This window comes from Eurytemora carolleeae, unplaced genomic scaffold (genome assembly GCF_000591075.1).
Source record: "Eurytemora carolleeae unplaced genomic scaffold, Eaff_2.0 scaffold624, whole genome shotgun sequence".
Classification (NCBI taxonomy): Eukaryota; Metazoa; Arthropoda; class Copepoda; order Calanoida; family Temoridae; genus Eurytemora; species Eurytemora carolleeae.
In genome coordinates, this window is record NW_019396553.1 from 34,449 (window position 1) to 55,691 (window position 21,243).

A 21,243-nucleotide genomic window follows, 5' to 3' on the forward strand; every position below is an offset into this window, starting at 1 on the left:
GCCGAGTGCAACATTAAAGTAGCCTAATTGAATGTCGAAATAAAGTCAAGAAGTTTAATTTAGGATTTTTACGCCTTTTATACAATAAAAATTAGTTGTAGATGTGCCGAAATTGAATATAATAAAAAATTTTGTGCTCAGAATTTCAAAATGGTTTCTACCCGTGGACCCAAACCTAAATTTGATATCGGTGAGCGTGTTTTGTGTTATGAACCTGACCCTAAGAAAATTAAAATGTTGTACGATGCTAAAATTCTTGATCTAAGACCAAGTCAAAAGGTATTTGTGAGCAGTGTAGCAAATTTGGATGTTATAGCTTGGGCATGCGTGTTTAGTTAGTAAATAGTTTAAAGTACTTCAGTCAGCGCGGTGTGGGAGGGGGTGGGGGGTGGATGGGCTCAATAGTTCCTTCCCCTCCCTCTTAATTCCATTTATTGATGAGCTTGTGGTCTTACGTCAATTTTCTCTTTTGTTTTTGTCCTTGTTAATTATTATTTTATAGTCTTATCTGCTTAGATGGATGTAACCTTCCAATGAAACAGTCAACTAGGCCTGATTCACAACGGTACCCTTGTAAAGTTAAAGGGTAATTTTATAGTGAAAAATTTGTGGCCCCCGGCCGCTCCCTCCTATCAATTTTGTACATGAATCTCTTATGCAACACATGGATAAAATAGGTGAAAAATTAGTGGTCATGTACAAAACACTAGGACAGACCCAATTAAAGTGGTTTCGTTATTTCACTCCATAACTGGTATATTCCTAGAGAACGATTTTTGGACCCCACCCCGCCCCCCCCCCTCCTATCAATTTTGTACATGGATCTTAAATGTTAGACATTTATATAATTAATCATGTGGCCGCAGCGCTCGGCCCCCTAGCCTGTCCTAGTCGCAGCGCTCGGCCCAGAAAGTGTCTTAACTAACATAACCCGTGACCGCAGCGCTCGGCCCCCTAGCCCCAGCGATCGGCCCAGAAAGTGTCTTAACCTAACCTAACCCTAAATAATACTAAATAAATACTAATTTGGTCATGTACAAAATTGATAGGAGTGGGGGGGGGGGGGGCCAAAAATCTTTCACTAGGACGGACCCCCATCACTCTTTTCGTAAACAGTTCAGAAAAAATTATACATTTTTTGATAGTATGATGAATACTTTACTTCAAGAGTTGTCTTGTTTCGGGCATTCTAGCTTTTAAATGTAGAGTCTCTTGAAATTACATTTAAACCCCATGACATAAATCTTAGGCATGTTTTAACACTAAATAGACCACTATATTTGTTGTCTTGCACGAGTTCTACTTACAGATGTTTTGTAATATTTTTGTTATCTATTGCACGCTCGTCTTTTGTTGCTTTGTGTTTTCAATACAAATGCACTAAAATCTTCTTTAACATTAAGTGAATTTCAACATTATTGCACGTGTATTTACATTTATATCTTATTGCACACTAATCTTCTTGTGTTTGTGTTTTAACTTATTTCCATACTAATCTTCTTTTTCTTCATGTAGTTAAATTTAATTGCACACTAATCTTCTTTTACTGTATGTAGTTAATTTAATTGCACACTAATCTTCTTTTACTGTATGTAGTTAATTTAATTGCACACTAATCTGTCATGGTGTCATGGTTGTAAATCTGTTAATTTTATTCAATTAATTATAATAAAACTGAAGTTGGCTTTTTTGTGTCAACAGGCATGGTTTGACTGGTTGTTCTAAGCTTAGTTTTATTCTTATTAAATAACACAGTTTTTTCATAATTTATGAACAAATAAAAATTAAAGTTTAAAAATCCGGGAAATTGATTTTCGACGTATACTCAAAATGGTGATTGTAACATAATGAGTATGAAGCCTAGGAAGAATAAATTTACACCTTAATTGTGGAAAGTTGAAGACCATTTTTTCCTTCTGCACCCCAAACCCGTACTACAAAGTTTTTTTTGCGACACCCTGTACCAGTGTACATAGAAATATGAGACAAAATACGTACAATATTTTAAATGTAAAACATTTTACTGTTAAGAGGAGTTCGCAAAGAAAAAATGACCGCAACAATTAGTTGAAAGCCTGATTTTTAATCTGTTCAGAAAATTTTTTTATAATTCGACACGATTTTGATGCCTCCTTACTTCTTTTTATCAGTTTCCGTCAGATACGTTATAAAGCTTGTGCCTAGGGTTCTCCGGATGAGAAAAACCGACGAGGATTCGATTATTTTGTTCATTTCCAGGGATGGAATTCAAGTTGGGACAGGTAGAATATCATTAATTATTCCAGCAATTTTAAAATTATATATTTTTTTTTGTTATCTTTGTATGTTGGCTTCTTTTGATTCCATTAAGCGGCAAAATGACGTAACTGATTAATCAGTTTTTTTTGTGGGCCTTAATATTACCCCTGTCCTGCCATGATTCAAATTTTAAAGTTGCATAAATAAAACCGGAAAATCCGCAAATTTTACCATTTCCTGATCAGGTTCGTGGCTGATGACATGCTCCTAAAGGACAACGAAGATACGAGGAAGGAACAAAGACTTCTTTACGAGGTGAACACAGAATTAACATTAAAATTATTGCCGATGCACGTTCTTTGGTTATTTTTACATAATACTAGTTCCTCAGTTATTCCAAAAAATCATAGTTATAGTATTTCAAGAATACGTAAGCTGCTCTATTAGCAAAAAAATAGGGTTTTTTTTACAGGAAACAGAAGAGTTTAAAATGAGAAAAGACAAAAGTAGAAAAAGAAAATCAACTGACAAGACGAGGTAGAAATAATTAACAAAATCAAAAAAAATCAAATTTAAAATTAATTTTTTAATTTTTGAAGGGCTAGTTTGGATTCGAACCCGATCAGTCCTGTTCCTTCAGATACATCATCAGAGTTTAAATATCAGGTAAGTTAATCTCTTATTCCACCCTTTATAGATTAGGAAGAATCTTGCAACTTTATTAATTTTTTTAAGCCTAAACACTTGTCTTTTTTTTGAGGAAATTACGTCCACTTATTTTTAATTAAAAAAATGCAGGGGTGTATATTTCCCTAAAAGGTCATTTCCCCACCCCCTTTTATAAAATCATATTTTTCCCCCAGAAGTTATATATTTTTTCGCTGAGCGCAAAATTTTTGTTTGGTTGTTTTTCGTTGAATTGTGGAATATGAATGATTTTTTCAGGGAAAAAATTAATTTTTTTGGGGAAAATAAATTGATATTTCAGGGAAAATAAATGATATTTTCAGGGATAATAAATTATTTTTCAGGGGAAATAATTGATTTTTCAGGGAAAATAAATGATATTTCGGGGAAAATAAATGATATTTTCAGGGAAAATAATTGATTTTTCAGGGGAAATAATTGATTTTTCAGGAAAAATAATTGATTTTTCAGGAAAAATAATTGATTTTTTGGGGAAAGTAAATGATTTAACAGGGAAAACAATTTATTTTTTATGGAAAAAAAATGATATTTTAGCGAAAATAATTGATTTTTCAGGAAAAATAATTGATTTTTCAGGAAAAATAATTGAATTTTCAGGGAGAATATTTGATTTTTTTGGGAAAATAAATGATTATTTAGGAAAAATAATTGATTTTTTAGGGAAAAGTATCAACAAGAATGAATAAAATTGCTTTTTGGTGTAATATTTTGCATTTGCCCCCCAATTCATCAAAAATCACCCCTCCCCCCGAAGAAGAATATACACCCCTGAAAAACTGAATCATGGTTTGTTATTTGTTCAGATGAAGCGAGGTCGGGAGGAGAGGATGAGTCTGCTGGACTCCGAGGACGAGGAGATTCAGTTCAAGAGGAACTTCAGCGAGGAGCTGGTAAACCAGAGCAGGGAGGAGTTGGACTACAAGGAGGAGCATGATCCTTCTTCAAGTCCAAGGTAGGGTTTGATACAGGGCTGTATTTTTTTACTCGAAATTATTTTTCTTCCCCCCCTTTTGAAATTCTTTCCCCCCACCCCCAATATTAATTGGACTCCAGGCCGGTGTTGCACGGTGTGGTTTTGAAAGCATAGGAACTAGTTGATTGCTAAGGCCAGGCCAATCTTTTTGTTGTAGTTTAAAATTAAACTAGTTCCTTAGTTGTCACAATAAAATGTAAGCCAACCCTCTCCTCCACTCCCTAGTTCTACGGTCATTTTCATTCTAAATCCTAATTATTTAATTCTAATATTTCAGGGAGAATGGAAATGATGATGAACCTGATGATGAGAAGGTTGAAGGTGGTGTTGATGAGACCGAGGATATTTGTACCGAACCTATCCCTCTCAACCTACCACAACAACTAAAAACTGGACTTGAACTAGACTTTAAGTTTATCTCAGGTTAGAACATGGGTGTATTATATACTACTGTAAATATTTCTTAAAATTTTATGTTTTTTAATGGATTTTGGGGGAAAAAGGGCACGTCTTCAATCTTAATCCTTTTTGATAATTTTCCCTCAAAAGTTAATTTATTTCTTCCGATTCAGAGAAAAACACCGTAAACATTATACATAACTGCCCTTGGGTTAGAATCTAATACAGTTGAAAATAATGACCTTTTATTAATGTAATTTCAATTGACCTTCTATCGGAAGAGATATCCTTAATTTTCTGTTTGAAAATTTAAAATTTTAACCGTGGGGTTCTCTAGCTTTAGGATTAAAGGGTACCGTCGTGAATCGGGCATTTACCTTTTAAAATCAAGTCTCACTTTGATGCTTCCACGGCTGTCCCTTGAAAGCCAGCTAAATTTTAAGTTGTTTAAATTATGTTAGGTTTTTAATTTTTTTATCTTCATCTTTAAAGCGTCATTTTTTCATCTGAAACCGAATATGTTCCAATGCAATGACTTAAAAAAAACGTTGTATATTTTTTTATGTTTTCAGATGGAAAGCTGGTTAAACTTCCTGCTCAACCTAATATTATAACACTTCTGGAGGGATATGTCAGGTAAAACTTAGTTCATTCAAGGGTTAGTACTAGTTTTGTTTGTTTGCTTGTTTGTTTGTGATTTCAGAGGCCTAATTTACAGAATTTGAACCGCGTCGCTGAACCGCCAATAACTGGTTTCAATTGAGCACCGGATCAAATCTCGAAACACTGATTAAAATTTCAAGTTAAACAAACCATGTTTAAACAGCGTCTCCTGTTTGAAATTCTTTAAATTCGGTCTCAGAGTTCTTCAAGTAGGAGATTAGCGGAGTTCTCTGGTTTATATTTACTTATATTTCCATCCAGCTTTGTCATCAAGGGATTTAAAAAGCTCTTGTCTCTCGACCCTCCTTTTCCCCCGATCGATTTTAGAGAGGAATAAGATCGTTTATCAAAAAGCACAAAAGTTTGACACACTATTACATTTTGTGTATGTGAATTAAGTGTCAAGTTAAATGATCATGTTTTTTAAATTGGACTAATTGAAGCTGTCTCTGCAATGTTAAAATATTATTCAATGGATATTCTGCAAGATGTAAATTAATTTAAAGGGGATGGTGGAGATTTCCTAATTGATGTAGGGAGGGGGGGGGGTCTCTGCCTTTTTATTTGGTTCAAATCTACTGATTTTTTGGCTGCACGCCTAATTAAGGAGCTATTTTAATAAAAATAAAATAAAATTGGAGAATGATGACATCTAATGACCTCTAATGACCTCTAGTGACCTCTAATGACCTTTAATGACTTCGACCAATAACAAATGTTTTAACTATGGCTTTATGCATATTAAAATTGAAAGCTAGAAACCCAGGGAATACAGAAGCAGCAACAAATCCAGTGGTTGGTCTTCTTTTGACCTCTAGAGACCTCTGATGACCTCTAATTTGAACCAAAAATGAAAGCAGGAACTCCCCCCCATATCAATTAGGACAACTCCACCTTCCCCTTAACGTAGAATAGAGAATAATTGAGTACTCTCACTTTTTTACGTTAGGATACTCGTATTTATGCGTATATTTACTTTTTCCCTCGTAAACCGTTTGATTTGAGTCTGCCTTCTTGTTTTCCTTAATTTAGTTTTTAGATTTATTGATTTATGTAACAATTAAGTGATAAATACATATTTTTTTATTTTTAACAAATGTCATTTTTCTTTTTTTACATTTGTTTGCTGATTTTTGTCAACTCTTATTTTGTGTTCGGATTGGTCTATTTTTGAGTTACCATTGTCTACTGTTTATTGTCTAAATTGTTTTGGTCTGCTAAACTGGGAAAGAGTTTAAAGCTTTCAATTCTTGATTAATTGATTGATTGGTTCCAGAAACTACGCTATTAACCGGTTATCCGCATTAGAGAAACAAAACCAGAAGCAACATCAATACAGGTGAAACAATTTGTTTTTCTATGAAAGTAACTAGCGGATTTATGCTAATAGTCTGATTTCTGCACGTTTTAACATTAAAATAGAAATGCGAGAATATCTTCCTCATTGTTACTTAGATTCAGATTTAGAGGGTACCGTTGTGAATTGGGCTTCCCACTCGTTGTCGATGTTGCAGATTTAAAAGATAGAAATTCAAAGACAGACAAATTACTTTGACAAATGAACTTAACACTTACCTCAAACTTAACTTCATTTTTATATTTTTGCAACCTAATGGTGTAAACCTTGATATTTTAACCTTTGACTATTTGCTGTAGTAGAATTCTTAGTTTGAAATATCAAAGTTTTATGAGATCTGGTTGCAGCAAAATATGAAATATGAAATCAGATTCAAAGACACGTGTTCAGTTCCTTTACAGTCAAATAGTAAGACTGAACGAGTTTGAAATATTTAGACAGCCTGAGAAGCAGGAAAGCGAACTATTCGAGGATGTCATCGCGAGTATAAATATTGTTAAGGTACAATTAAAAAAAAAAAACTTGATTTTTTTTGGGGCTTTTTATTATTGATTTTTATTTAAACAGGAAGTAGCTGAAGGATTAAGAATCATAATAGATTTTCATCTCTCCACGTTCCTTCTCTACCCACAAGTAAGAAATACAAATTTGAAAAAAAAATATTTTTTAATAAAACCTATGTTCATTGTTTCTTTTTGCAGGAAAGTGAACAATTCATAAAATCAAAGAGTATCCGTCCTCACATGGAAAGCATTGAACGCCTGGTGTCTGAAAGCTCTCCAATACCTCCCCTTGAACCCATTGTGAAGACGAAATCAAACTCTGTAAAAAAAGACTCTTCAGAAGAGGTTGTGAAAAAGAAACCTTCCCGAAAATCCACGAAAAAAGAAAGCGAATGTGAAAATCCGCTAGTTCACGGATCAGCTGGAAGCACAGCTAGCGCCAGCAGCGGCGCGGAAACCCCGGTCCTTCCATCCTCAAACCATACTCAGTATCCACAGTCCAAGAAATCTCATCAAATACTGCGGGAACTCTACAGTTGGAAACTACTCCCAGAGTCGGTTTATTTCGAAGAACCGGTTCCGGCCAGTCTTATCTATGGTGGTGTTCACCTAGCTAGGTTTATGGTCAAGCTTCCAGATATTTTTCTCAAGATGAGATTTAAGAACAAGAAACTCAAGTTTATCTCAAAGTTTATTGAGTTCTTGGTGGAATATATCTCGTCTCAGACAGACATTTTTGCCCCGGCGGTTTATCAATGAAATTATGATTATTTAATTATTTATTTAATTCAAATTATTATGAAACTCGGACTCGATTGAAGTTGATCACATCACAGCATCAGCAACAGGGACTGTAAGCTTTTTTTCAATTGAACATCCATGTCCGATTCACAACGGTACCCAATTGTACCCAAAGTTATAAAGGGTACCGTTGTGAGTCGGGGATTCTCCTTTTTAAATGAAAAGTCACTTGAAATTACGCTTACAGTCCCTTTAATGATAAGAATTAATTTAAAGAGCTTGCAGTATGTCCCGTTAAAATTATTATTATATTTATAATTTCAGAGATGAGCACCTCATTCGGGGTTCACATAGGGAATACTTCCGCTTGTATCGCGGTTAGTAAAGAGGGGAAAACGGATGTCGTGGCTAATGATGCAGGAGACAGGTAAATACAAAAAATGTATGCAATGAAGTAGAGAAAAAACAGGAATTAATGGACAAGTCTCCAGTGCTTAGGATCCGGAAGATTTTGGCTTCCTGGATCCGGATCCGCAAAAATATGCGGATCCACGGATCCGGATCCAAGGGTAAAATATCAACCAAAAACTGCAAAAAAAAACTTTTTTTCTACAAAAACCAAAATCTGAATTTTTGAAAAAAAGAGAGATTAAAAAACTTTCCTCATTTCTGAATGGTTCATCGAGTTTTAGGATAAAATTATGCGAAAAACATGAAACAAAATTTGAAAATTATTTTTATTAAAAAAAAATTCAGTTAATCTTAGAGAAATGACCTGGATCCGGATCAATATTTTTCTAGTGCGGATCCAGGATCCGGATCCGCATCAAAATTAAATGGATCCTAAGCACAGCAAGTCTCACAAATGTTTTTAGATCATAAGTAATACATTTATTTAATTAAAGCTAAGATAATGATGTCAAAATAATAAAAAAAATCAATTTTGTCTGATTAAACGTGATTTCAAGTGACCCTCAATTAATTGAGTGGCAGGACCTTTAAAAGTTTAGTCTGATCAACTATGATCTCATGATATTCATAATACACAGGGGTATTTGTTTATCTGTTTTTAGGAGTCAATATTTTAAAAAACAATTAAAATTTCTTTATGGTTTATATCGCTCAATTTTGGGATAAATGATTTTTAAGCTAAATAAATGCCGCTTTGGTTTTTAGAACCAAAAGAGTGAGCACGAAGGGGGGGGGGGTATAATTTTACATTTTGTTATGAAATTTAAATATTGTAAGTTGGTTTTGGGTGGGTATTGTCAATCTGAACAACTTTCAAAAAAAAGTTTTTTGTAAAATTGCTATGGAAAAGTGACTGTAAGGGTTCAAAATATGTCGATATGGGTATCTTAAGATGCGTAAGAAGACTAACGGATTTTGATTTGCCAACATTTCTGATTTCTGTGTTTCAACACGGATCTTTTGATACCTAATTCGACGAATTTTAAAGAATTTTTTTTTGTTGCTTTTTTTAGTTAATTTTTCGACTTTAAAGTCACAAAACCGGTTTTTGCATGGCAATTTGGATTTTTAAAAAAATCGTCTTTTTTAAATGTTGCTTGTTAGTCCAAATCTCTTCCAATTCCGAGTAACATAGAACAGTTGAGAAAATCTACTCCCTTTACTGAGCACATCTCCGGGTAAAAGCAATATTGTTAAACAATGTCCTTTTCAGGGTTACCCCGGCTATGGTTGGATTCCACGACAACGAGATAATCGTCGGTTTGGCCGCTAAACAAGGCAGGATACGTAATCTAGCGAACACAATCACTTGTAACAAGCGATTGATCGCCGGCGAATCCATAACGGACTCTCCCGTCACAATTGTCCAAAATGATGACGTAGTAAAATACCAGGTGGATTTTCAAGAAAAGGATTTCTTTATTTCTCCCCAAGAGGTTCTGACCCATATATACAAGTATATGCATGATATTGCCGCGTCTCACTGCGCTAATGTTGACGAGAGTAACACTGTGATTACCGTCCCTCTGGGGTTCTCGGAGGAGCAGCGGGAGATTGTCAAGAAAAGTGCAACTGCTGCTGGATTCCGGGTTGTACAGGTACAGTAAGATCCATAAAACATTGAATTAGGAAGACGATATTTAATCAATCTTCTGTGAATTTGATGTTTTGTACAATATATAGTAAACATAAATAGCTTGAAAATCAAAACTTGTTAATTGAAATGCGCCAGTGTTCAATTCAAGTGCTCAATTGCTGTGTTTTATGTGAATTGTATTTTTAACGTCATATTTTGAGTCGTTTTTGATTCCACAGTTTTAGGAGTCCCATTGGACAAATTAAAACTGTACGAAAATATTTCCAATTTTCTTAATAAGGTTGATTTAGAATGATGTTAAACAGTTTTGGCGACTTTAACAAAGACAGTTTGATTTTAAAAAAAAATTGTTGCAAATTTTGAAAAAATCCAATTTTTATTTTTATCTTTTCAAAAGTTTTAAGTAAAAATAATTACTCCCAATAAGTGCTAACATATTAAAAGAAAGAATTTAATTCAATATATAAACGCAATGCACATATACCGTAGATCTGCATAAGATGGAGATCAATGATTGATCCCAAGAATTTCAAAACACAAGTTCTGAATAATGCTTTCTTCAATAGAAGTAACAGTTGAAGATGAAGATAGCAGTTGAAAAATGAAACCATTTTACAAAATTACTATTTAGGTTGTTAATGAACCTGTAGCCGCTTGTTTAGCACATGGAATAGAACAATATCAGGTAAAAATATATTTGGAATTTTTCAAGTTTTATTATTATTATTATTATTATTATATATTATTACTAAAAAGGAATCTTCACCGATTTCGAATTGCATGATTCAAATTTTGGATTTTGGATTACCGGTCAAAGCTTAGGGAAAATCTTTGCAAAGAATCAATAGTTTCTCTTAAAACAATCACAAAGATTTTGAAACCGGTTTTTAAATAAGGATTTTTAGGATTTTGATAAATACATCCCATACATTGTTCTATCCAATTTGATGATAATACAAGGTGTTTAATTTTTTACATCATTTATACATGTTGGAAAAAAATACTAAAATCCGCAAAAACTTGCACAAAACCATGGTTTATGTTTTTATGAAGAAGGAGAACACTATGATTTCGCGAGGGTTTTCTTGTTATTGAAACATATTTTATAATTTTATTAGGATCGACGTTATGTCTTGGTGTATAGAGTAGGAGGATCTACCATGACCGCTACTGTGCTGCTTGTCAGTGGGGGCTGCTACTCAATTTTAGACTCATCGGAAATCAAGTAAGTTAATTTTTTTCAAGATGGCAGTTTTATCTTGATATAATTAATAATATATCACTCACTCACTCACTCACTCACTCACTGTTTAGGACTGGAGGTGCTGCTGTTACTGAGGTGCTGGTTGGTTATCTCGGAAAAGAATTCATGAATAAATACAAGGAAAATACCAAATATAAAACCTTTACCTTAACTTAAAGGGTCCATTTTTTGAAAAATACCCCCCCCCCGTCCCCCACCTTCAAGAACAAAAAACCTTTACTTGAACATTAAGTGTCCATTTCTTGAAAATCCTGCCCTCATCTTCCCCTTAGTTAACAATTATCAAAATAAGAATATTACGTTTCTTGAGATTATTGCTTGCTTTGGAAAAATTAAAGAACAAAATTTTGGTTAATAAGTTTCAAATAGATGTCAAAATTTCCCAGTTAAAGTCCAAAGTTAAGTTTCATTTTCTCCAATAAATCTTCAAAAATCCCCCCCCCCCCCTGCGTTAAAATGTACATATCAATACAAACATTTAATAAATCGTTCTTAATACACTTTTTTCCGGCAAGTTTAATATTGGTGGATTAATTAGGAGGACATCCTCTGCAACAGGAGAGGTCGGGTCAAACTTGCTGTAGAGGCCGAGAAATGTAAACACGTTCTTTCTACTTTAGGTCAGTAATTTCACTTGTCTCTTAGAATGTTAATTAAACTAATAAAGATACGTAGTCCCCCTGTTTTTTAGGGCTGATCTTGAAGGGACAAAATTTCGAGTGATCATCCATGCAAAGATGGCAGTGCCTGATTTACATCTTATCCAAACTTAATCTGATCAAAAATGTGAATGAAACCGTCGTTTTCTCACTTGAAAATTTGTTTCTTCTGCGAGTTTCTCCGTTGCTTCATATAAACAAGAAATGCGCGAGTAATTTTCGCTTAGAATCCACAATTGAAAATAAACAGTTAATAAAACATAAACACTGTTATAATGAATCCTTATATGATGGATTAGATTTTATCCTTATACTTCTTATATTCAGACACAGCTCACTGTTATAATGAATCCTTGTATGATGGATTAGATTTTATCCTTATACTTCTTATATTCAGACACAGCTCACTGTTATATTGAATCCTTATATGATGGATTAGATTTTATCCTTATACTTCTTATATTCAGACACAGCTCACTGTTATATTGAATCCTTGTATGATCGATTAGATTTTATTCTTATACTTCTTATATTCAGACACAGCTCACTGTTATGTTGAATCCTTATATGATGGATTAGATTTCTCAACTAATGTTACAAGGGCTAGGTTCGACAACGAACTTTCAAAGGTAAGTGGGAAAAAAATCATCTTTATATTTACAAAAGATTTTCAAGATTTTTGCTTTTTGTGGTAGTTTTCGCTTAAGAATGTGATTTAAAAAAATCTTAAATAGATTGTTCATCAAAAATCAAGATTAAGGAGACTAATATGGAAGCACTAAGGAGATTGCTAAAAAGTAATGATTCCCATTAAAGACGCACATTGAGTTTAAACATTGGGGATGCCCATTTGAATCGCACATTTGGGACGTGTACATAAAATGAGGACACATGTGTTGTAGGTTGCTGTAGAGTTGATAGCTCCTATCTCTGCTCTTCTGACCAAGTGTAATCTTACTACTGCTGATATAAACAACCTGGTCCTGGCTGGGGGGACAACTAAGGTAAAAGATGTAAATTTTTGAAGAAAAAAAGAAGAAAATGTAGGAAATATTGAGATTCCAGGGAGCTCGGGTAAATATTGAGGAATAAAATTTAAATATTATAATTAATCTGTCGGTTGATTAAATGATCAGTTAGTTTGATTAATTGATTGGGAGGCAGCAAAATCGATTAAAATGAAAAATTAGTTGACTGATGATTGATTGATTGATTGATGATTGATGGATGATTGATTGATTGATTGATGATTGATTGATGATTGATTGATGATTGATGGATGATTGATTGATTGATTGATGATTGATTGATGATTGAGTGATGATTGATGGATGATTGATTGATTGATTGATGATTGATGGATGATTGATGGATGATTGATGGATGATTGATTGATGATTGATGATTAATTGATGATTGATTGATGATTGATTGATGATTGATGGATGATTGATTGATGATTGATTGATGATTGATGATTGATGATTGATGATTGATGATTGATGATTGATGATTGATGATTGATGATTGATGATTGATTGATGATTGATGGATGATTGATTGATTGATTGATTGATTGATTGATTGATGATTGATGATTGATGATTGATGATTGATGATTGATATGGTTTAAGGTTGTAAAGATCCAGAAGCAGCTGGCCAGTATGTTCCCTGGAGCGGAGATGAGTCTCAACATTTCTCCGGACGAATGTATCGCTATTGGAGCCGCAGTTCAGGTACCGTTCACCGTACATTGTACACCGTACACCGTACACTGTACACTGTACACTACACTGAAACAATCTCTTTGGCTGAAACAAGACTTGGCAGATTTCTATTTTAATGTAATATTATTAATATATCTAAAATATGGTTCCATGTTTGATTTGACTCTCACCTCTTATCTAACTCAGTGAACATTCCTTTTAACTTATCTCTTCAGGCCAGCTTGATAACGAAGGATGTTACTCTGAGTGGAGCAGTGAAAATGTTGGCGGTATCCCGAGATATTCTCGCCATATCGCCGATATTTGACGGCGGTAAATCCGTCCTGGTCTACCAAGATACGGCGATTCCACTTCGAAAATCCATACCGGTGCCTCTTCCGGCGGATACGGTGGAGGTTTGCGTGAAGATTGTGTATTCACCGGATACTGAGTTGGCGGAGCTGAAACTAGCGGTGGAGAAACAATCCAAACTTTATCTAGGAAAATATTTATCTTTTATTTTTAATTTAAAAAATATATTCATGAGATACTTTTTTTTCTTCTCCCCTTTCTGATTTGTCATTTTTTGGTCAAATTTTTTTAATTTCTCGAAGGCTCCCTTACAGGTGAAGTAGTTGTTACAAGGGTTAATATTATAAATCTTTAAAAGAATGTTCTTTGTTAATAATATTTAATGCATAATCTTTATAATAAAAAATGATTAATTTTTTAAATGTTAATTTTGATTTTATATTTTAGCGTCTTTATCATTTTCTCTTTTTTTTTTGGATTTTTGACAAATTAATTGTGGTTTTCATATTTTAGTATTTTTATCTTTTTATCTTTTTTCATATTTTCTTCCATTATTTTTTTCTTAAAAGATAAATATTTGAACCTTGAAGGTGTTCATGTGCACAGAGACGGCAGTTCTCACTTTACTCTCACAGACAAACATACGGACAAATCCACAGATGCTCTTCTTAAGCAACACTAGATTTAACATATATTAATAATTTCAGAATAAAATGTCCTCCGGTCTCCCCGGGGAGACGGTCAACCTCGACCTCTGGCCTCATTACAAACAGATCCTGTCTCTTGTAGAGGCCACACTAATTAGCAAACAGCCTGGACTGAGGTTAGACATTTTCCTATCAACAACTCTGTTTAGTGTTTATTATTCATTTAATGAAATTTGAAATATAGTAATGACTTTCACCCCCAACAAATGAGTTTTATAACCAACCAATGAATTTTACCTCAAACCAATGATTTTAACTCAAACCAATGAATTAAGCCTTCATCTAATGAATTTTACCTCAAACCAACTATTGAAACTGAAACTAATGCATTAAGCCGTCATCTAATGAATTTTACCTCAAACAATAATATAAACCCAAGCCAATGAATTAAACCTTCATCTAATGAATTTTACCTCAAACCAATGAATTTTACCTCAAACTAATAAATTTATGCTCAAACTAATTAATTAAATCTCAAACCAATGAATTAAACCTCAAAAAACCAATTAATTAAACATCAAAGCAATAAATTAACCTCCATTTTAGGAATATTACCTCCAACCAATGGTTTTAACCTTAAACCAGCGAAATTAAATCTAAAAGTAATGAACTAAACCTCAAATAAATGGATTAAACCTCTAAGAAATGAATTTAACCTATAATAAATAAATAAAATCATTATACCTCAAACCAATGATCTAAATTCAAACCATAAATTAAACCTCCAATCAATAAATTAAACCTCCAACCAATAAATTAATTCTCCAACCAATGAATTAAACCTCAAACCAATGAATTCATACTCAAACTAATGAATCAAACCTCCAACCAGTGAATTAAACCTGAAACCAATGAATTAAACCTCTAAGTAAGGAAATTAATCTCCAGCCAATGAACTGAAGATTGAAACCTTTAAATTATATTTATAAATTAAACCTTCGGCTAATGAATTACTTGTTGATAATTATTTAGGACATGTTCTTCACCATGATCTGTGGTATTTTCTTCATGGAATATGGAGAACAGTTATATCTCAGTAATCACTAATCTCAGATGAATATTTAGACTGAAGTTTGAAGATGTGTTAAAAGCAAATAAATCTTTGTTCTCCAACCTCCTGGATAATCCCCAACCATCCTCCTTTGATGCTGACCTCGTCAAGAAAGCAACCTCCGAGGTTAGTTTGTCGACCTCGGTTGTCCGATTCACAAGGGTACGATAATCAGAGTGACAATAGGGAAGATACAGTAATTTTTCTAGCTTAAGATTCTGGTAATGTCCTTCCTTGTTTGTGCTGCATAAAATTTAAATCCACAAGTTACTTAAATCAACTTTGATATAGTAAAACAAGGATATCTCTGCCATTATTGTTCAGGGTTTTAAGTGTATCTTTGTGAATTAATATGTAGCTCTTTAAATAAAGAACTCGTGACAAATTTAATTGAAGGGTTCCATGAAAAAACCACGTTCCATTTAACCCTTAAAATCCTGATGTTGAATTGGTTTCTCATTTTCTTTGTGTTTAGGGCATCCTTCTGCCAGGCGGGGAAACCCCTACAGTGATCTCTCAGACATTGGCCGATGAAGCCGTGATAGTGACGAACCTGTTCAACCTAAACCAGGTCTCCTCCCTACATCTTCTACTACATGGAGAGGATCAACTCCCCCAGTATCCAGGTATACTATTGAACCAGGTCTCCTCTCTCCATTTTCTACAAAACGGAGAGGATCAATTCCCCCAGTATCCAGGTATACTACAAGGTCTAAAACCTCCATCTTCTACTACGTGGAGAGGATTAACTCCCTCAGTATCCAGGTATACTACCAGGTCTCCACCCTCCATCATCTACTACACGAAGAGGATCAACTCCGCCAGAATCTAGGTATACTTGGAATTGTTAAAATTTAATGGAAATAAAAGTAAGTTTTCCTCGTCCACTGTGACAGCAAGTTCAAAATAATTAAAGCCTAATAATTTTGTCGGGTTCCTTTTCAGATCTTATAATTATTATTAATCAAAGGATTGACCCGTGGTTTGGTGGCTGTGACTCTATACTTTGATGGCAGGAAATCCATTGTTCAAGCTTTAAGGTTATAATTTCATAGGAGCGTAGATGAGAGAGGATTAGGGGGTTGTTACTTTACTCTGACGTTCCAATCACTCAGTTTTATCCTAAAAAATAATAAAAATAGTGAACAAAACTTTGGATTCGTGTGTAGCTAGATAACAATTAAATTAGTTAAAGAGCAGTTCTACTGCGTCAGATAAAATGTAAATAAACCCTATCTTACTCTCCATAGTTCTATACCTTCTTGATTTTATATTTTTTTAACTTTTATTTTTTTATTTTAATTTTAACGAATTTATAAAATAAAATAGATGATAGTAGTCTCAATTTTACCTTTTATTAAGTACAATATTTTAAGATAGTAGATACAATTTTACCTTTTATTAGTATAATATTTTAAGATCGTAGACACAATTTTACCTTTTATTAGTACAATTTCTTAAGATAGTTGACACAATTTTACCTTATATTAGTTACAATATCTTAAGAGAGTAGACATAATTTTACCTTTTATTAATACAATATTTTAAGATAGTAGACACAATTTTACCTTTTACTAGTACAATATTTTAAGAAAGTAGACACAATTTTATTTTTTATTAGTACAAAATCTTAAGATAGTAGACATAATTTTACCTTTTATTAGTACAAAATCTTAAGATAGTAGACACAATTTTACTTTTTATTAGTACAATATTTTAAGGTAGTAGACACAATTTTATCTTTTATTAAGTACAATATTTTAAGATCGTTGACACAATTTTATCTTTTATTAGTACAAAATCTTAAGATAGTAGACACAATTTTACCTTTTATTAGTATGATATCTTAAGATCGTAGACACAATTTTACCTTATAATAGTACAATATCTTAAGATAGTAGACACAATTTTACCTTATATTAGTACAATATTTTAAGATAGTTTACACAATTAGTACAATATCTTAAGATAGTAGACATAATTTTACCTTTTATTAATACAATATTTTAAGATAGTAGACACAATTTTACCTTTTATTAGCACAATATCTTAAGATAGTTGACACAATTTTACCTTATATTAGTACAATATATTAAGATAGAAGACACAATTTTACCTTTTATTAGAACAATATTTTAAGATAGTAGACACAATTTTACCTTTTATCAGTACAATATTTTAAGATAGTAGACACAATTTTACCTTTTATTAGTACAAAATTTTAAGATAGTAGACACAATTTTACCTTATATTAGTACAATATTTTAACTTTTTAAGATAGTAGACACAATTTTACCTTTTATTAGAACAATATTTTAAGATAGTAGACACAATTTTACCTTTTATTAGTACAAAATTTTAAGATAGTAGACGCAATTTTACCTTTTATTAGTACAATATTTTAAGATAGTAGACACAATTTTACCTTTTATTAGAACAATATTTTAAGGTAGTAGACACAATTTTATCTTTTATTAGTACAATATCTTAAGATAGTAGACACAATTTTATCTTTTATTAGTACAATATTTTAAGATAAGATGGAACTTTCAGTAAATTTTCTAAATTCTTTCCTTCTTTATTTATGTGATCTCATACTTTTAGGTCGTGTACTTAAGTTTTAAGTGTAAGTTTTAATGATCTTGAATCCATTTTCAAGCTTTTCATGGAGATTTATTATTTTATTATCTAGAACCTTAATGACTAGCAGACCTGGTCTATCATGGTCGACTGATATCCCTGATGATCTAGCTGATGTATTAACCAACTTCACCACAGAACTCATTAATTCAGGTAGAAATTAGTAGGTTTATAAGAGAATTTTCGCGAAAACTGAAAAGAATACCGGGTAAAAAATGGAAATGCAACCCATTATATCTTTTCGTGAAGACTCCCTTTAAGGGGGTTTACTTTGCTAGAAGATCCTAAAAAAGGCGTATACTTTTTATAAAATGTTAACCTTTGAGTTTTACTCTGATGCTAAAAATTTAAAAATTTACCCTCGCAATACTTTATTTGACTCATAAATAAACTGTAAGTTACATTTGATTTAAACATCCCTAAGCAACTCTTGTTTTGAACAGCCTTCCAACAATTAGGATTTATAGCTTGAAATTGCAAGGTATGCGGTTATTAATGGTTAATTGCAAATGTAAAAGTGTCACAAAAAAGTTATTTACATTTCCTTATGCTCCTTATCTCTAGGATTGACGGATACGATCCTGTCCCTGTTAAATAGTCTAGACTGGACACAGGAGCTAGCAGATTTACAGAAGAACGCGGCATTAGGAGATGCGCAGCATGTCAGCACACTCAGGTAGAGTTTAGTTAGGAGATGTGCAGCATGTCAGTATACTAAGGTAGAGTTTAGTTAGAAGATGCGCAGCATGTCAGTATACTGAGGTAGAGATTAGTTAGGAGATGCGCAGCATGTCAGTATACTGAGGTAGAGTTAAGTTAGGAGATGCGCAGCATGTCAGTATACTGAGGTAGAGTTTAGTTAGGAGATGTGCAGCATGTCAGTATACTGAGGTAGAGTTTAGTTAGGAGATGTGCAGCATGTCAGTNAAACATTTTCAATCAAATCATGCAGATGTACGGCAGAATCTAGCAGATTGTCTATATTGTTACGCGGCACAGTCTGGACTACCAACAAATGCTACGGTCAAGTAAGAAGTTTTTCCTTTTTTTTCGTGTTAACACATTATACTCTGACGGGCAAGGCCGGTGTTGTGAAATCAACGTCTAATAATTCTATACTGTGTATTTACAGTAAACCAGTAAAAATGCAAATCCCCCCTTTCTCCTTCCCTCCATTTACTCAAATTGGCTTTAGTCATAGGCTTGTATTCCTAGATTACTTGATCATCCTTCCCTGGTTGGACCTGGAGCAGGGTTAATGTTAATAATCTTGTATTCCTAGATTACTTTATCATCAGTCCTTGGTTGAACCTGGAGCAGGGTTAATGTTAATCTTGTATTCCTAGATTGCTTGATCATTTATCCCTGGTTGGACCTGGATCAGGGTTAATGTTAATCTTGTATTCCTAGATTGCTTGATCATCTATCCCTGGTTGGACCTGGAGCTGGGAACGGTGGATTTGACGAGGTCTCAGTTGCTCTGGTTATGGCAGCACTTCAGGTAAGTCAGGAGATCTATTTAGTTACAAAATTATTCTCCCCACACACCTAACAATAATTTTCTCCCACTAAGTTAGGTGTGCCTTTTCATCAGTTCTTCAGAATTTATTGCTAGCTATATAATATTTATGTTTTGGATGGCATTTTTTACCCCCTGGTATCAACTTTATAACCCTTGGAATCTAGCTTTTATCCTTGTATCAACTTTATAACCCTGGGATTTACCTTTTATCCTGGTATCTCACTTTTATCCTGGTATCTAACTTTTATCCTGGGATCTAACTTTTATTCTGGTATCTAACTTTTATCCTAGTATCTAACTTTTATCCTGGGATCTAATCATCTAACTTTTATCCTGGTATCTAACTTTTATTCTGGTATCTAACTTTTATTCTGGTATCTAACTTTTATCCTGGTATCTAACTTTTATCCTGGGATCTAACTTTTATCCTTGTATCTAACTTTTATCCTGGTATCTTAATTTTATCCTGGTATCTAACTTTATACTCCTCCTGTTATCTAACTTTATATCCTTGGTATCTAACTTTGTATCCCTCGGATCTAACTTTTATCCTTGTATATAACTTTTTATCTCTGGTATCTAACTTTATATTCCGGTATCTAGCTTTTTATTCTTGGTATCTAACTTTATATCCCTGCTATCTAACTTTATATTCCTGGTATCTAACTTTATATCCTTGCTATCTAACTTTATATCCCTGGTATCTAACTTTATATCCCTGATATCTAACTTTATATCCTAATTTTATCCTGGTATCTAACTTTATACTCCTCCTGTTATCTAACTTTATATCCTTGCTATCTAACTTTATATCCCTGATATCTAACTTTATATCCTTGGTATCTAACTTTGTATCCCTCGGATCTAACTTTTATCCTTGTATCTAACTTTTATCCTGGTATCTTAATTTTATCCTGGTATCTAACTTTATACTCCTCCTGTTATCTAACTTTATATCCCTGATATCTAACTTTATATCCCTGATATCTAACTTTATATCCCTGGTATTTAGGCCCTGGATGGTAGTGGAGCAGGGAGGGAGGATATTGATCTACCAATTATATCAGATTCTAACTTTATCCCATCTATCTCCCGGCAGTTAGATGGGAAGGGAAGGAAATGGGAATGCCAGGTAGGAATTAAGACTTCATCAACATATCTCAAATGAAATGAAAATATTTTTAATTGTATTACTAAGGTGAAATGTTGGATGTGCATCAGCCTTGCCACTGGGCTGCTATATAATATTTATGAATTATTTTTACTGCAAAGTTTTTATTTTATATTCAAAGCTGAATATGTTTGTCAATAAACAGGTTTCACTTATATCCTATCCCATTATAAAGCTTGGTAACTAACCATCACTACCCTAGGATGATCATTTTAGGTATTTTATCCGATAGTTCAAAGAAGGTTTTTTGGGGAGTATTTTTCTTGCCTGGTGCATTGGATGGCATAATTTACCAGATTCTTAATTGAATATAGAACTGGGATGTATATGTATTGCAGTAACCCGGCTGAGGATGAAGGATTTCAAAATATCGTTTGTATTATATAATAATTTCCACACAGGTTGCTCAAAAATAATTTGCCAAAAAATTACAATAATTTTAGAGAATTAGTTTAGTCTCAGCCTAACCTTTCAAAAAAATGTGTTGACAGGTTTTTTAAAGAATTAGTTAAGCCTCACCCTAACCTTTCTTAAAAATGTGTTGTGCGTTTTTCCCCAGTA

At 33.2% G+C, this 21,243-nt stretch overlaps 3 protein-coding genes across 3 annotated transcripts in view; all 3 read left to right on the forward strand.

Moving 5' to 3' along the window:
- LOC111705380 (male-specific lethal 3 homolog) lies at positions 1-7,616 on the forward strand. The gene is made up of 12 exons (XM_023477901.1): positions 1-279; positions 2,185-2,261; positions 2,484-2,553; positions 2,711-2,775; positions 2,838-2,904; positions 3,750-3,898; positions 4,197-4,342; positions 4,891-4,954; positions 6,258-6,320; positions 6,776-6,839; positions 6,906-6,971; positions 7,040-7,616. Exons 1-12 carry the CDS (start codon positions 151-153, stop codon positions 7,598-7,600), a joined length of 1,521 nt encoding a protein of 506 aa, XP_023333669.1. The 5' UTR covers positions 1-150; the 3' UTR covers positions 7,601-7,616.
- Positions 7,606-14,300, forward strand: LOC111705381 (heat shock 70 kDa protein 14-like). The gene is made up of 12 exons (XM_023477902.1): positions 7,606-7,689; positions 7,846-8,009; positions 9,267-9,651; positions 10,282-10,335; positions 10,769-10,875; positions 10,965-11,034; positions 11,453-11,534; positions 12,111-12,202; positions 12,476-12,577; positions 13,208-13,309; positions 13,516-13,780; positions 14,182-14,300. Exons 2-12 carry the CDS (start codon positions 7,909-7,911, stop codon positions 14,271-14,273), a joined length of 1,452 nt encoding a protein of 483 aa, XP_023333670.1. The 5' UTR covers positions 7,606-7,689; positions 7,846-7,908; the 3' UTR covers positions 14,274-14,300.
- LOC111705375 (nuclear pore complex protein Nup205) overlaps positions 14,284-21,243 on the forward strand; it is a 22,439-nt gene continuing 15,479 nt past the window's right edge. The window contains exons 1-9 of the mRNA XM_023477891.1: positions 14,284-14,414; positions 15,364-15,475; positions 15,825-15,975; positions 16,320-16,389; positions 18,042-18,142; positions 18,554-18,668; positions 18,907-19,017; positions 19,400-19,490; positions 20,524-20,643. Coding sequence (XP_023333659.1) covers positions 14,305-14,414; positions 15,364-15,475; positions 15,825-15,975; positions 16,320-16,389; positions 18,042-18,142; positions 18,554-18,668; positions 18,907-19,017; positions 19,400-19,490; positions 20,524-20,643 — 981 coding nt within the window. The 5' untranslated portion in view covers positions 14,284-14,304. The remainder of the gene's footprint in view (positions 14,415-15,363; positions 15,476-15,824; positions 15,976-16,319; positions 16,390-18,041; positions 18,143-18,553; positions 18,669-18,906; positions 19,018-19,399; positions 19,491-20,523; positions 20,644-21,243) is intronic.